Below are 17,081 nucleotides of genomic sequence, written 5' to 3' on the forward strand. Positions count from 1 at the left end.
CCTCAATCCCAAGAATCCTCTGACCTTCCCACGGAGGGTGAATAAATCCCCCTCCCAACTAGTCCCCCGCCTCTGCTCAGGGGTCCCAAAGGAAGCTGCGGGCTTCCCAGCCTGCTTTGGCTTCCATTCATTCCACGCTCACAAAGCCCCTGACTCTGACGTCAGCTCCCCCTCACATTGCCAACCCCAGTGCTATCTGAGCCCAGTGGCGCGAGCCGAAGCAGAAGCCGAAGCCAGAGAGAGGGAGAGACACAGAGCTTGGCTTTCCCCTGCCGGCTCACCCCCGCCCGCGTGGAGCTCGCCGCTGCACGTGCCCTTCTCCCCCTCCTTTCCTTGCGCCAGCCCCGACTTAGCAAGGAGAGAGAGCTAGCAGCAGCAAGTCGGGATAGCAAGAGCCGCAGCCACAGCTCCAAGCCAATACCTGCAAACTTGACCAACCCTCCCAGCCCAGCTTTTGCAACCCCCTGCAAGAGAAGCCAGCGCCTAAAGCATCCACTCTGCTTTCCCAGCCATGGGTAAGTGAACCGCTTCGCGGATCCCTCTTGGCATCCCCGCCCCCTCCAGTTCAGGATCTAGAACCTCATGAAGCTGGGAACTTCTTGAGCAACTTATCTGGGCCAGCCTCAGGTGATGGAGTTACTTCTCTCTCCTGGCCCCCTGGGGATTGGGATGCTCTTCTCTGCAAATGAGAAAGGGGAGGGGGCGCAGGTGCCTTGCAATGCTGGGCATAGAGAGGGTAACCTTGAAGCTGTCTGAGGGTGTACGGGGACGAAGAACTGACCAGTTGGTTTGCGCTGAGAGATACAGGCAGCACCAACTGCAGGGACTGGGTCAGAAGGGTGAGGGACTAAAAGATCAGAGGGGCTTTAGGGCTTCGGGGTCCATGGGAATGGAACGGGGCTACATTTATGCTGGAGTTCCTAAGGGCATTCTGGGGGTGACTTGGAATAGTGATTATTGAGGGAGGGGAGATAGGAGTGGGGCAATATTGGAGCTTTAAGGGGTAAAGATGGATCTTTCCCCAAGTCCTTTGTATCTCATCATCCCTGCAATTCCTGACCCGTCTCTTTGACCAGGACAATTTGGGCTAACCCGCACTGTTCTGGAGGCCGGCTTCTAATATGAACAGCTTCTAGTTAAGTGGCTTCCTGGAGAGGGAGTAATCCACAGTATCCTTAGGTTCCCCTCCTCCCAAATCCCTCCCCCAATTTAAAGGGGGTAGTGGGTTAAGTCTCCTCACTGAATTCCCAGGACCCGTCATTGGCTCGTTCCCAAAAGAAAGTGAGCAGCTGTTGCTCCTAGATTCCTCATCTGAGAGTTGAAAATTCGCTTTCAGCTTTAAGTTCGTGGCTTTTAAAAAGTTAATTCGTTTGGTCTTTTTTGAATTAAATCCTCATTAAACACAGCGTTTCGAAAGATTCGGTTTTTCTGGAGACTCGATTTAAGAAATATTGTCAAAGGGGTATGGAAAAAAATAAGAAAAAAGACATCCCCTTTTTGCCTTTTAAGCCTCTCTTCCTCCCTTTTAACTTTCAAAACTATTTGGTACCTTAACGAATCATTCTGGGGTGATTAGGTTAAAAAAAAAAATCTAAACTAAACTAAACAACATTCAGACTGTATTTGGACTATATGACCCAGGACTACTCCTTTCATCCTGAGAATCTAGTTAACTAGAACGCAACGTGATGGGTCTGCTAAAAAGATCTCGCAGCTGGACTATGTAAAAAACTTGAACCTGAAGCGTGGCGGAAGTAGTCTGTTGTGAGTCTATGTTGATTCCTTAAAAAAAAAAAAAAAAAAAAAAAAACTAAAATGCTGTAGTCAGCAAAATGTCCTTTAACATATGCTGTGGGAATGTAAAGCAGACTTCTCATAAAGAGTGTTACAGTACTCATTACCCAACAGCAGGAATTGTAGCTTTGATAACTAGTTAGCATTTATATAGCTTTTTAAAGTTTGCAAAGTGCTTTTAAGTGTTATCTCCTTTGTAACTTAGGTGAAGGTTTTGGGGGGTCTTTCACCCTTAAATTGCTTAAGCTATTATTGCCTCATGCGCAGACCAAAACATTAAGTAAACCATACTTAACATAAGAAACAAATGTATTTGAAAATGTACAGCAATACAAAACCAGTGAACACATCAGAATATGTCTGATTTACTCAGCTTAATCGTGATGTTTGTGGTATGTTTTGTTTCCGAGGAATTTTTTCTCCTTTCTGCATCAACTGTAGCAAAAACTCACATTGGGAAATTGAGGTTGTTTGGTAATCCAAGTCAGAATATAAATGGAAGAGATTAAAAAAAAAAAAAAAAAGGGAGGACCTTGAAATCCACTCTAACATTGTGCTGAAAGTTATTGTAGCCAGGAAGGAATTCAGAGGAATAAAAGCATTCAGAGGATGTGAGGCCTTTAGGTGGGTGTATTCTTTTAACTCAGATAGTAGTTAGCTGGGTCAGTGCTGGATCTGCAAAAATTCCATGGAGAATCAGATAATCTCTGTTGTTTGCTTAGCTCATGATAACTACTCTAGCAGTAACTGCAGTGCCAGAATTTGGAAGTCACATCCAAATGCTGTATTTTAAAATGCATGGAGTAACTTTTCCTGAAATTGACTTTTTTCACCTAATGATATTTCTATTTATATCAATGATACTTGGCCATTCTATTGTAAAACATGGCCATTCACAATATTACTAACTGCTTTGCTTAATTTGTGTTTTTATTTAAATAGGGATAGAAGATGCAATTTTCACAAAGCAACTTCACAAACCAGTTCTTTCTTATTTTTCTTCAAGGAAGTACATTATGTCTCATACAATAGTTGGTTATAGACTTGAACTGCCAATTTATGTTAATTTGCACATACTTCAGGGATTTTGGCTGTATCCTTGGTTTTAGTTATAAAGAATTAAAAGAAAAAGTTCTTTCAGTGCCAAAAGAGAAACACATCACTTCCCTTTTGTTAAGAGTGTTAGTAAATATACTATAAAGTCTTGAACTGATTTTATTTTTCCAGATGTATTTTATTACTATATATTGATAAATATTTTGATTGGACTGATTGAACTTGGAAACATCCAAGATAGGAGTTTTTACAAGAAAATTTGTTTAATCTGTTTTACTATAATTATCAGAACCATTAGTCTGAAAGGCAAGGGATTCAGAGTCCAGTCTTTAGCTGAACAACTTATATGAGCAAAGTTATATAACTTTAAACAAGTCACTTAACTTTTCCCTCATCTATAAAATGAGATATCTTGGGCTTCTTCTACTTCTAACATTCTGTGATAGGAAGTTATTCTAGAAATCTTTGATTTGAAATTAATGTAGGGAAACTCTCCAATGCATATGACAAATCTGAGTCTGTGTGACCCCTATTTGGACTTTTCTTGGCAGAGATATTGGAGTGGCTTGCCATTTTCTTCTCCATCTCATTTTACAGATGAGAAAGTTCAGGTAAACAGTTAAGTGATTTGCCCAAGATCACATGGCTAATAAGTGTCTGAGGTCAGATTTAAATTCAGGGAGATGAGTCTTCCTGACTTCAGGCCCAGCACTCTATTCACTGTGTCGCCTAGTTGTCTTAGTAAACTGTGACTTAGTAAAGTATCAAATTATAAGATTATTGATTAGGAGCTTGTATGCATAACAAATGTTTAATTCAGTCCTCTGGTTTTATAAGTGAGGAAACTGAGGTCAAGAAGAATTAACTGACTTGCCCTAGTTTAATATAGGTGATAAGTGATAGTGAAAGAATTTGAGGCAATTAGACGGTGTAATGAAAAGAGCTTTGGACCTGGAGTCAGGAAGCTTGAGTTCAAATGTAGCCTCAGGAAGCTGTGTGACCCTGAGTAAGTCACAATACAACACAACATAAGACTAGTTAAGTCTTACCATCTATAAAATAAGAATAACTAGCATCAATCTCTCAGGATTGTTGTAAGGATCATATGAGATAATATTCGTAAAGGGCTTAGCACAGTGCCTGGCACATAGTAGGCACTTAATTAATTCTTGCTCTTTCCACTTCACCACCTTGTTACAAAGAGGTTTAAATGACTAGCCCAAACAACTAGTGAGTGTCAGAGGCAGGATTTGATTTAGTTTTCGTACTTTCTCTATGACTTCTATTACATTGCAGGACCTCATAAAGTTGAGAAAACACGATTATTTTTTATTTTAATGGGCATACTTTCCTTCTACCCTATTTTACTTTTAAAAATGCTAATTTGTCCATAGATTTTATCTAAACATTTCTTTTTGCACTTCAATTCAACACCACAGTACTAAAGTATTATTCCCCCATTTGTCTACCGTGGACATTATGTAAAAACAGACTGTTATTATTATAGCTGAAGTCCTGCTTTTGGTTCTCACAAAGGCTCTTATTCTGTAGCCTTCAACTTTGACTTTTTAGCATTAATATGGTCAAATGTGTTTGTGTATAATACATGTGTGTATATTAGTATTTGTGCATATATACATATATATGTGTGTTAATGTATACATAGGCATGTGTTTTAGTGTGTATACACATCTATGTGCTATGTGTGCCAGTATATATACACATTTATATTGTGTTAGTCCATACATACATTTATGTTTTATTGTATGTATATACACATAAATATTAGTGTGTATATGTACACATGTGTTCACACATGTAAATTGGATTGTATTTTAGTGTTTATGCACATTGCATATTGTTGGTGAACATGTGTGTATGTACATATGTATGTATTGTGTTGGTATATATACATGCATGTGTATTCCTGTATATATGCATGTATGTGTTATGTTTGCATATATATATATATATACACACATACATGGACATTTGTCTATATTCTTATGTATACATGTGTATGTGTGTTGGGATATACCCATGTGCATTTGTGTATGTATGTGTTAGTGTGTATATACACACATGTGTTTACATATGTGCATTGTGTTGTATATATGATGCAATGTATACTATGTGTGTGCACGTATACATTTGTGAATATACTATGTTTGTGAATATACTATGCATAATTTGCATGTATTGGTAGATATATACACATGTTTGTATTGTGCTAGTGTATATACATGTGTTAGTGTATGTATATATTTGCATATGTACACACATGCACCATTTGATTTTTCATTAAATTTTTTATCAAATTAAGAGAATCAGCATAGTGTACTGGAAAGAACCCTAGATTTAGAAACAAAAGGCCTAAGTCTTAGAACTGGCTCTGTTATGTTGCAGTTTGGTATTTCTAGTCTGTAGGGTAAATCTGCCCCATACCCTGAAACTTTATGTATGTCCAGGGCCTATGTGACTTTGGCCAAGTAACTTTCCTTTTCTAGGGATCAACTTGGTTTTCTCTACCCCTAAGAGTGTCTGTAACCATTTAAGATTATAGTCATAAAGGTTTAACTAAATGAATCCAAATCTAAAACACCTGCTTATTATAGAATCACAATTTGTGCATCATTTGTTTGCTATATCCTGAAGAGAGCAATGTTTTGCTTCATTAGTTGTTATTACAAGTTTAAAGGAACATAGGATATATATGGCATATATAATGGATCATAGTTTTAATCCATTTAGTTATAGAAATTTTTTAAAAAATGAAAATTAATTTATGTTTTTAAATTTTCAATATAGTTAATTGCCATATAAATAAATGTTTATTATGAGAAATAATATGGTAGGGTGAAAATAGCCCTTGATTGGAAGTCAAGACCTTTATTTTCCAATCTCAGCTTTATCATATACAATCTGGTAATACTGAGCTTTGTCTCTGTCTCTGACTGTTTCTTTTTACTCTATCCTTCACTCTGTCTTTCTCCTCTTTCTCTTCCTTCCTTCCTTCTTTCTTCCTTCCTTCCTTCTCTCCTTTCCTTCCTTCATTCTCTTTTTCTTTCTTTCTCTTTCTTTCTTTGTTTCTCTCTCTCTGACTCTCCATCTTTCTCTCTTTCCTGTCTCTTTCCTTCTTTTTCTATCTGTTACTCTCCTCTCTCTGTCTCTGTGTCTTTCTCTCTTTCTCTTTTCTCTCTGTCTCTCTTTGTGTATGTTTGTCTGTCTGTCTCTTGCATGTTGCTCTCTCCTCTCTTTCTGCCTCTTTCTCCTCTCTATCTCACTGTGTGTCTCTGTGTTTCTCTTTTTCTACCCTTTATCTCTCTATCTGTCAATGCTTCTGTGTGTGTCTCTTTGCTTCTCTATCTTTTCTCTCTTTCCTTTTCTGTTTTTCTCTGTCTCTGTGTGTGTATCTATGTCTCTTTGTTTCTCTTTCCTTCTCTCTATGCCTCCCTCTCTGTGTCTTTCTCTTTCTCTCCTCTCTCCTTTTCGCTTTCTTTCTCCCTCTCTGTCTCTTTGGTTGTGTGTGCCTTGTGTGTGTCTCTCTTCTCTCTCTGTCTCTTTCTCTCCTTTATGTCTCCCCCCTTCTCTCTCCATATATATGTATGTATACATACACAAACATTTATATACACACATGTATACGTACATTATATATGTATATGTATACATATATACACACACACACACACACACATATATATATATAATGTTTTACTTTGGTTTCTTTATAAAAGAAGGGAGTTGATTTTACCCCTATAATAACTTCCAGCTCTCCACTTCTATTATTTTAAATACTAAAGAAGAATCTATAGAAGTAACATATTGAGTACTGTGCTCTTTTTCATGTTGAAACTTTTGAGAAAACCACTGTGTAAACGTATTTACATTGTTCTGTTCCATGATACAAATGCCATTTGTGGTTGTTAATTTTTGGCACTCCAAATGTCCCTTCTTATGTGCCAATTGGATAGGAAAGTTGGTAGAAGGTGCCATATTGCAGTTTGGTACTTCTACCAAGTCTGCAGGATAAGCCTACTCTATATCCTGAAATCTTGTGTATATCCAGAGTTCCCCAAGCCACCCAGACTAAAGCATTTACTCTGATACTGGGTCAACTATGGAATCTCTGAGTGTGGAATGCCCACAGTTGTGCAGATTGGTCATGGAATCACCTTCCAAGAATTCTAATAAACTCCAAAGTTTTTATCAGTTGTCTACATATAATCTTATATTAGCAATTATATATTATGAAATTATGAAACCCAAAAATAGAAGCTAGAAAGAATTATATAATGATGAATTATTTTATCCTAAAGTCAATTAATATCTACTAGATTTTATTGATATGGAGAATGAGATGGCTATACTTATACTTCAGGAAAATCCTTTGGCACCTGTGTGGCAGATGGCAAGAGATGGGAGAGCTTGAAGCAGGGAAACAGATTAACAGGCTTTTACTATAGACTAGGTGAGAAGGGATATGGGTCTGAATTAGAGTTGTGGCTGTGTGAGTAGAAAGGAGAATATGAGATTTACAGAGATAGTAAGGACTAAATTTGGCATCTAATTAGAAATGTGAAATGAAGGAGAGTGAGGAATAGAAAAAGAAATCGAGATTATGAACCAAGGTGACAAGAAGGATGGTGGCATTTTAAATAATAATAGAGGAGACTGGAATAGGATTGTATTTGAAGACAAAGATAATCTAATGAGATCTGTGATCTGTCTCAGTCTATGCTACTAATTCTCTGCCACTCATTCTATTTCTGACCCTCCCTTCCCCCACCAAAAAAAGGATGAGGGAAGCAGGACTTTTAGTTATTGCCTTCAGAGAGCACCTGGGTAGTACAGTGGTTAAAGTGCTGGGCATAGAGTCAGAAAGACTAATCTTTGCAAGTTCAAATATTTGCCTCAATTTCTCATTTATAAAATGAGCTGGGGAAGGGAATGGCAAACCATTCCACTAGCTTTGCCAAGAAAACCTCAAAATGGGATAATGGAGACTGAGATATGATTGAAACAACTGAATAAACAAAGAGAAGAGTCCATTCTCCAGGGGTATCTACTATAGATATGAGATGAACTATAGCAAAGATGAACTGAATGGACAAGGTAGTATACCTGAGTGGGTGGGTCAGCAGGCACCTGTGCTTGTGGATTCCTGGGTATGGGGTTAGGTTATAATTATCCTAAGAGCCTTGCCTGATCAGAAAGTGGGAAAATGTGGAAGGATAGCAGAGAAGAATTAGTGAATAAGGGTGGGCGCTTTTGTATTGAGACTGGAGCCCCAAAATTGAATATCTTGGAGAAGCAGGGAATAAAGCACCTCTATCTTCCCACCCTCTTTTTAATTGATTACAATTCTGTGGTCAGGACTCAGTTCCCCAGGGAGTCCTTGATCCTAGGCTCCTTTGGCAGTACTACTTTAGGCCTTTCTCCCTCATTACCAGCTTTGCCACCTGTAGTGGGTTGCCAATCTGAATTAGTAGAGGACGTTTCCCCCACCCCAATGAAATCACAAGCATATATAAAATTCTCATGGACTTCCTAGGCACTGGGAATAAGTTTGATTCATTCAACCATACAGCAAATATTTACAAACTGCTTGTTTGGTGCTGAACAATTTTTGCTATTTTTAACAAGTGGTGGATAAGTTCATCTTAGGCCTTCTTCCTGGTTAAAAGCTCCCCCAATCTAAAGACTAGGGCATCAATACAAGAAACCATAAAAGACAATATTACATGATTGGGGGTTAGCAATTGCCTGGACTCTCCTGGGAGTAAAGTCTAAAGTCTAAGGGGAACCTCAGAGCTTATGACCACAAAAGTGTTTAATGACTCTTGTCATTTTTTGACCAGTCATTAATTGGTGTGCCTCATAGGAATTCTTTCTGAGCCACTACAGTTATCTCTCTAGCATGGGTATTCACTTTCTTGTTTCCTTGGGTGGCCTAGTTAAGTGATTATGCCTAGATTATTTTATTATGAGGCAGTTAAATGGCACCATGGATAGAGAACTGGACTTTAGGTCAGTAAGCCCTGAGTTCAAATTCAGACCCAGACACTTACTATGTATGTTATTATGGGTAAGTCACCTAGCTTTGTCTCAGTTTCCTCAACTGTAAAACTGGAGACAATACTGCATCTACCTCTCACAGTTGTTTTAAGGATCAAATGGGATTACATAGGTAAGTGATCAGCAGACTGCCCAGCACAAGTTATTGTTAAGGCATTTTTCAGTTGTGTCTAATTTTCCCATGACCCTCTTTGGGGATTTCTTGGCAGAGATACTGTTTGACTATTTCCTTCTCCAGCTCATTTTATACATGAGGAAATGGATTCGAGCAGGATTAAATGACTTGTCCATCTGAGGCCATATTTGAACTAATGAAGATAAGTCCTCATGATCCTCTTCAAGAATGAAGAACAAATAACAGCAACAACAATTTTGTTTTGTTTTTTCAGTTTAAATTAAAGCAATTTACAGGAGGAATATGTATATTTTCATTAAGGATTAATAATGCCAGTATGAAGTTCAAATAATATGTGATGATAGGGAATGTGGTATATTAGATGAATAGTGGCCTTCTAGTTAGAATGATCTGGGATCAGATTCTGCCTATAAAATACACTGACCTTGTGGCCCTGGATAAGACCTTTAATCTCTCAAGTCATCTGAGGGAGCTCTCTAAAACTATAAATTGAAGAAGTGCAGTTCTTCATTGATAGAGTTTTCAAGTCACTCACTTTCACTCATCACAGAGTGCCTTACACTAATGAAATCACCTGGAATGTAGCAAGCAGATGGGACTAACTTTGTTTTGTAATATATGTACTTGTAGGCTAGGGCTCCTTAAAATCATGGAATATTAGACCACAGTGATTTCTTGATTGTTTGAAGTACATAAATAATTTAAGAACTAATTTAAGTGCACTCATTCAAAATTTCCTACCTTTGGCCTTTTTATCTTACTAATAGGAAATGTTTCTTTTTTTCTTCTGTAGTGAATCTGCCTAGAAATATTTAAGTTTACTTTTTTCAGTACAATGGGTCTCCAAATGTAGTTAACAAGGGTCGTTCCAGGTTTTATTTAGCCTTTTTTTGTGTAGGAGTATGAAAATTTAGCCAAAATCAAAGTAAGTATTGTGCTTTCTGATCGATTCTGATTCTGATAATGATTAGTATTTGATTTCTGATATGAATAAAAACTAAAGAGCCAAAAAAAATCTTTTGTAATGAGAAATCTGCACCCTAATAAATTTGGAGCTAGACAAAGCTTTGGAAGAAAAGTTTCCCAGCATGGTTCTAGGAATTATGCCTCTTGCCTCTTGGTCAAGAACTTTTCCTGAGTTTTTTATCTCTAAAATATACTTAATGGTATTGGTCATTTGTCTACTTTCTTAGATTATAGCAAACTAATATAATGATCTAGAACCCGTGTTCGACAAATTAATCATTATTGACCACTTCTTATTTCCCCCATTTATAAGAAACCCTACAATCTAAACACTGTACATGGTACTCTTGGTTTCATATATAATCCTATTTTGTGTCCTTTATTTATGGAAAATTCATATTTGCTCTTGTGTGTACATATATACAATTTATTTGTGTGTGTGTTTTATTTAAAGAGAAAAAAAGTTGTTCAGATCTGCTGACTTTAAGACTAAAATTATTTTCCTCTTGCCATGGACCACTTTGGAAATAGACCATTGTTATCTACCATTAAGGAGGTCAGTCAGAAAAGATAAAATTATATACAGGAAATAAAGTAAGTTCACTTGTGCTGAAAGAATAAGAAAAGCTCAGGGAAAAGATGAAAGAGGAGGCTGGAGTAATAGGGGGCAAATACACTTAATCTATACTTACAAGGACTGATCAGATTTAAATAGAATGAAAGAAGATATTGCAGACAGGAAGGAATAGTATGAACATACATACTGAAATGTTCAGGAGAATGGTATATATTATATATGTATCCTGAGTTTAAAACTGGAAAGTCCTTAGAGGTCATTGAGTCCAATCCTTTCATTTTATAGACTGAGGTTTAGAAGAGTTACTTGCATTTGGTAGAAGGTGGGATCTGAATCCACATTTTCCTCATCCCAAGTGCTATACTCTATACTATACCATACTGCCTGTCATGGGATTGTGAGAAGAATAGTCTAAAATCAGAAAGAAAGTAGCAAGTTAGATAAAGTTAGATATAGGTCAGGGCTAAGATGACTGACTCAAAACCTTGACTATGGAACAACAAATATGATTAGTCAAACAGCTTGATCATGATTAGAGAGTATTTTTTAATAAACTTAAAAACAGAACTATATCAACAACAACAACAAAAATAACTAATAACACTTGTAGCAGGAAGGAATAAAATAGCTGGCATGATAACCCAGATTTGCACTGGAGGAGGCTGACTGGTGGGATTACAGGACTTTAGAAGTTTTGAGTTGCAGTATGCTAAGGCAGTCTGGTACTCACACAAAATTCAGCAGCAACATAGTGAGTCCCTGGGAGTTGGATCCACCAAATTGCCTAAAGGAATAGATTGGAACTTCCATGCCAATAAGCAACAGAATAGGACCAATTTAGGTTAGATAGGAAGATCCAATCTCAAAAAACAAAACAAAACAAAGCAAAAATAATTAAGCAAAAAACAATTAAATAAAAAATAGAATGATTATAGAATTTAGGGATGAGAGGTACTTGGATCATCTACTTTGGAAGTCATATACAATTAGAACTCTGTCTTCAAGTTGTTGTTTTTTTTTTTTTGTTTTGTTTTGTTTTTTAAGATCCCTGAGAATGACAGACTTGTGGTGGCTAAAATGGGAAATCTTTTATATTTAAGATAAGTTATAGGCAGCTAGGTGGTGGTGTGGTTAGGGTACTGAGACTGGAGTCAAGAAGCCCTGAGTTCCAATTTGACCTCAGCCATTGTTGTAAGACCCTGGGTAAATCACTGATCCTCATTTCCTCAGTTTCCTTAACTTTTACAGTTAAGGGATAATAATGGGGATCATAATAGCTTCTACCTCCCAGTGTTATTGTGAGGATCAAATGAGATAATATTTGTAAAGCATTTAGCACAATGCCTAACACATAGTAGATGCTTTATAAATATTAGCTTTTAATTAGAAACCAAGTCATTTTGGGCAAAAGCTAAGCTTCTTAAAATATGAGAGGGGAGGGATAATGATGGAGAAAATGTAATAAAGACAATCCAGATACCAGTGGGTACAAAATAGTAATTTTGTATCTGGAGGTAAAAATTATTTAATTGAGTTAAAAGTCAGCCAAACTCACCAAAGAAAATGTCTTTAGTGTTGATCTTAGTACTTTGCTTTTCAGCCAAATACAACTCAATGCACATGAACTTGGTGTACTAAGTAAGCCACTATGTATGCTCACAAGGAAGAATTAGTGCATTGGCTTTGTAGCCGGCTGTCAAATTGTTCTTTCTTTTTTGAAACAGCTGGAGACCAGTCCTGAGAGAAAAAAGAAGTTCCCTTCCCCTCCTATTCAACTGTGTATTTGGTCCAAAGAGATTTAAAACCCTTTGTGCTGTACAACATCATAAAATCTGATTAGTACTGGTCATTAAAGGCTTGGTTGAATTCAGATTCAGGTGCCCAGGCTTCTTCTTACTGAAGAAAGACTTGTTTTTTTTATTCCTGCCCTCTCTTTCCTCCTCCCCATTCACTCCATTCCTCATTCTAAAACCATCAGATATGGAATACTGTGACTAGATGGAAGACCCTGTAGTTCAGGCATCCCAGCTGGGCAGGATTACTTTTAAACCATCTTGGTCACAATGGTTCAATTCTTATTTTTAGTCCTCTCCTGGGAAAGGGGTCCCATCACTTTTCTTAGTAACTGTATCCAATGTTTAAGAAACATTCTTGGGAGGTCTGATCTATTTGTTCATTTTGTTAATTTCGGTTCCCATTTTCAATATGTTTTTCTGCTCTTTTTTTTCCTTTTTTGAGGGGGAGTTGATAATAAGGAAATGATCATTCACAATTCTTAACATCCTAAAACCACCCTTGATTGGCTTTTCCAAATTTAGAACTCATCTCCTTAACTGTAATCATATCTTCTTAGATTAAGTCTTTAAAGCAGGCTTGCAGGAAGTGTCATCATTCATCATTCTTGCCTTGTGGTGAAGTATTCACATATGTTTTCCACGTTGTAAAAAATAGAGGGTAGGGGTGGAGAGACATGACTTGGCTCTGTATAGCAATTGCCATCTTTCCCCTTCCTCAGCCTTCTTCCCCTCTCCTCTCCCCACATGGATAAGAACCTTTAACTTAATTGTTTTAAATTTTCTTTAAAATTTTGAGTTCTAAATGCTAACCCTCCCTCTTTTTCCTTTCCTTTCCCTGAGATGGTAAGTTATAGGGTTATCTGTGAAGTTATGTAAAACATTTCCCTATTAGTCGTTTCATATAAGAAGACTCAAATAGAAGAAAAAAAATGAAAGAAAATGAAAAATAACTTGATTCACTCCATATTCAATAAATATCAGGTTTTTTTTTTTTGTTTTGTTTTGTTTTGTTTTGTTTTTGAGGCCGATAGTATGCTTCATCATTAATCCTTTGAGCTTTACTTGGATCATTATATTGCTGAGAAGAACTGAGTTGCTGACAATTTTTCATTTAACAATATTGCTGTTATTGTGTACAACAACCCCCTGGTTCTGTTTACATCACTATTCATCAGTTTATAAGAGCCATTACAGGTCTTTTTTAAAAAAATCATCCTGCTAGTCATTTCTTATAACACAATAATATTCTATTACAATCATATGTTACAACTTGCTTAGCCATTCCTCAATTGATGGGTTTTTTTTTTTTTGTTTTTTTTTTAAAGAGAGCAAACTGAACTGTAGTTCTCATCTAAAAAAGAATGGCCAGATTGGGAAATGAGATGGAGCACAATCTGCTTTTTTGTATGTGCATAGTGTCACTACTTTTGAATTCTGGCATATGGTTTTGTAATGTCTCTGGAAAAAAAGAAGTTAGAAAATGGTGTACTGGGAAGACAACTTTGGTTTAATCATCTGTGACTTCAAACAGTCCTAGCAAAGAACCGGAAGAATTTACTGTGCTGGAAAAGCCAAAGGAAACTTGAATACTTCAGATAATAAAATAAAATGTTTTGGCAATTAACCTTATTTTTTTCCTTGCATATCAGAAATTTAGTTTTCCTATTTAGCAGATTCTGACAGTTTCCATGGTAAATGAAAAAGATTCAGAATATTCATTTAAGGTAATGAATTTCCTTTCAGTAAGTTATTGCCAAAACCACAGGACTATACTTTTTGGGGAAAAAATGATTTTGAGTTCTAGTGTACAGTTTTCAATAGTAGTAATTGGTTTTTAAGACTACCTTTAAAGAATCATGGGAAATATAAAATGGCTTTTTAACATGGTGATGCTTTATTTAGGCAAGTACAGCTATTTTTAGATTGTTATTATCAAGAGCTTTTATTTACTATTTCTATATAGTACAATGCTAGGTATTCTACAGAAGATGGCAAAAATCATGGTCCTTACCCTTCAGATCCTCATTCTTAATAATGAGCAATATTAACTTTATATGAAAAGGGCATGTATAGAGCTGACAAGCAAGCAGATTGATGTTGAAAAAACATATGGTTGAACAATAAAATAGATGAAGTGGTTTTGTCCATACAGATAGGAATACATTTAAATTAAAAGTTGGGCAGATCAGATACAAGGTAGGATGGGAGTTGGGTCAGGGATCTCTTTTCTCTAGTGAGGCAGGAAAAACAATAGGTAGCATTTCAGAGGTAGCCAGAATTTAAGGCAGATAAACCAGGGAATCCTTGGGTGAATAATATCGCTACTATTAGTACATTTCAAAGAAGATTTAATGATTTGTGATTTGCAAGTTTCACAGTCATAGAATTTGTTAATAGATATAATATTTTTCTGCCCTCATTGATTTTTTTCCCTTTACATATACAACATCGTTTAATGTATAATTAGTTCTCTGGGCATCACAAAATATTTTTTCTCTCTATAAGATATCTTCCTTTGTTCTTATAAGTTATCTTCACCCCTTTGTTTCTATGGACTATTCATTCTCTGGTCAATCAGGGGAGAAAAGCATTTCTTCTCTCTTGTCTCAAATGTTCACCATATAAAGATCTGGAGAAGTTTATATGCTATCTAAAATGTAAAAAAATGAAGATCAAATCTTTCACATCATAATGTTTTAAGACTGTTTTCCACATTCCAGAAGGTGCTAACTTATATAAGATACAAGTCCTTTGTGATGGAAAGAGCCATCTACAACCAGAAAGAGGATTATAGGAACTGAATGTGAATCATAACATAGTAATTTCACCTTTTTTGTCATTGTTTGCAAGTTCTTTTTTTTTCTCACTTTTTCCCTTTTTGATCTGATTTGTCTTTTCACATGATAAATGTTTAGAAGAATTGCACATGTTTAATCTATATTAGATTACTGCCAGCTAGGGGAGGAGAGGAGTGGGAACTGAAGGAGAAATTTTTGGAACAAGATTTTGCAAGGGTAAATGTTGAAGACTAAATTTTCAGATATTTTTAAAATAAAAAGCTATTTTTAAAGACACTACAAGTTTTGTAAACTTGTCCAGATTGACATAGATAAGTGTTAAAATGTTAATGCCTCAGTTTCCCTGAATTATATCTCAGTTTTCCTGCCTCAGTTTCCCTGAATTGTTCTTCCTCAGTTTCCCTGTGGCAATCCCCCCTTCCTGGCCATTAGGACTGAGATAATTAGGGGTACAGAGCTCTGGCCATTCTGGCATTCCAAAGAGTCACAAAACTTCGCAAGATTTATCTCAAATACTTAGATGGCACCATTTATCTTTCCTGGCCCATTCTTCCTTTCTCCTGCTTGACACTTTCTTCACTCCCAACTTATCAGAATTTATGGTTTTTCCTGAAATTATGACTTACTAATTATTACTTACTAAAGTCTCTGTAATTAATTGCTGGTTACTGGATATTTTGAGACAAGAGTCTAAGCCAGCTGGGATGGCTATGGTTGGGATGGCTATGGTTAGTATGGCTTTGTTAGTCCAAATTCTCCACTATTAAAATATTAAAAACCCTAATCTCTATCTTGTCTCAGTTTCTCCAGCATTACAAGAAGAAGCATAGTAATAATGCCCAAAGGGCTATAAGACTTGCATACTATTTTACTAAGAAAATCATAAAGGAGGAAAAGGATCTATACATGTGTAAAAATGTTTGTAGCAACTCTTTTTGTGGTAGCAAAGAAATGGAAAATGAGTAGATAAAGTAGATGAAGAATAGATGGCTGAATAAATTGTGGTATATGAAGATAATGGATTATTATTATTCTATAAAAAATGAGGAACAACTTAATTTTGGAAAGGCCTGGAAAGATTTACATGAACTGATCCTGAATGAAATAAGCAGAACCAGAAATACATTGTATACAGTAACAGCAAGATTGTTCAATGATTGACTATGAAAAAACTAGTTTTTATTAGTGATTCAGTGATCCAAGGCAATCACAATAAACTTGGGATATAAAACACCATCTACATGCAGAAAAAGAACTATGTAGATTGCATATAAATCAACACATGATATGTTTACTTCTTTTTTCTGTTTTTTTCCCCTTTTGTTCTAATTTTTCTCTCTCAACATAATTAATTTTAAAATGTGTATTTAAAAAGTTAATATACATGTATAACCAGAAAAATAAATTTAAACATATTAAAAATGAGAAAAAAGGAAGAAGAAGAACAGTAGCAGCATAGTAAGTTCTATTAAAATTCCAGGTACATGGTGAACTAACAATGGCTTTGAAGGGAAAGAGTACCAAATCTAAGAGTCAGAAGATCTGAATTCAAATTCCAACTTTCATTTGTATTTTCCATATGACCTTAGGTAAAACAATTAACATTCCAGGCATATTTCTTTATCTGTAACATGAAAATGTTAGATTAAATGCTATTTGAATCATTTTCCAGTTATAGATCTACATTTCTTTGAAATTAAAAAATGCAAAATATATTATGTAAATTATTGTAGCCTATATGGAATAAAAATATTTTTCTTAGGGAAAATATACTATCAACAATGTTACAAATTCAATTTGTAACAGCTGTTTTATACAACATATTGGTCACTCATAGTGATTCAACGTTTCCACTAACTATTCTTAAGATGACACTTTGT

General features: G+C 36.0%; 1 protein-coding gene across 3 annotated transcripts in view; it reads left to right on the plus strand.

Annotated features, from left to right (window-relative positions):
• Positions 1–346: 346 nt before the first annotated feature.
• The window catches only part of GPM6B (glycoprotein M6B), a 214,540-nt gene continuing 197,805 nt past the window's right edge, over positions 347–17,081 (plus strand). For 2 of the 3 annotated variants that reach the window (XM_074299979.1, XM_074299981.1), the window contains exon 1: positions 347–515. In XM_074299979.1, coding sequence (XP_074156080.1) covers positions 512–515 — 4 coding nt within the window. In that variant the 5' untranslated portion in view covers positions 347–511. The remainder of the gene's footprint in view (positions 516–17,081) is intronic. The other variant, XM_074299976.1, reaches the window with a different exon arrangement.

Source organism: Sminthopsis crassicaudata, chromosome 3, assembly GCF_048593235.1.
Source record: "Sminthopsis crassicaudata isolate SCR6 chromosome 3, ASM4859323v1, whole genome shotgun sequence".
Lineage (NCBI taxonomy): Eukaryota > Metazoa > Chordata > Mammalia > Dasyuromorphia > Dasyuridae > Sminthopsis > Sminthopsis crassicaudata.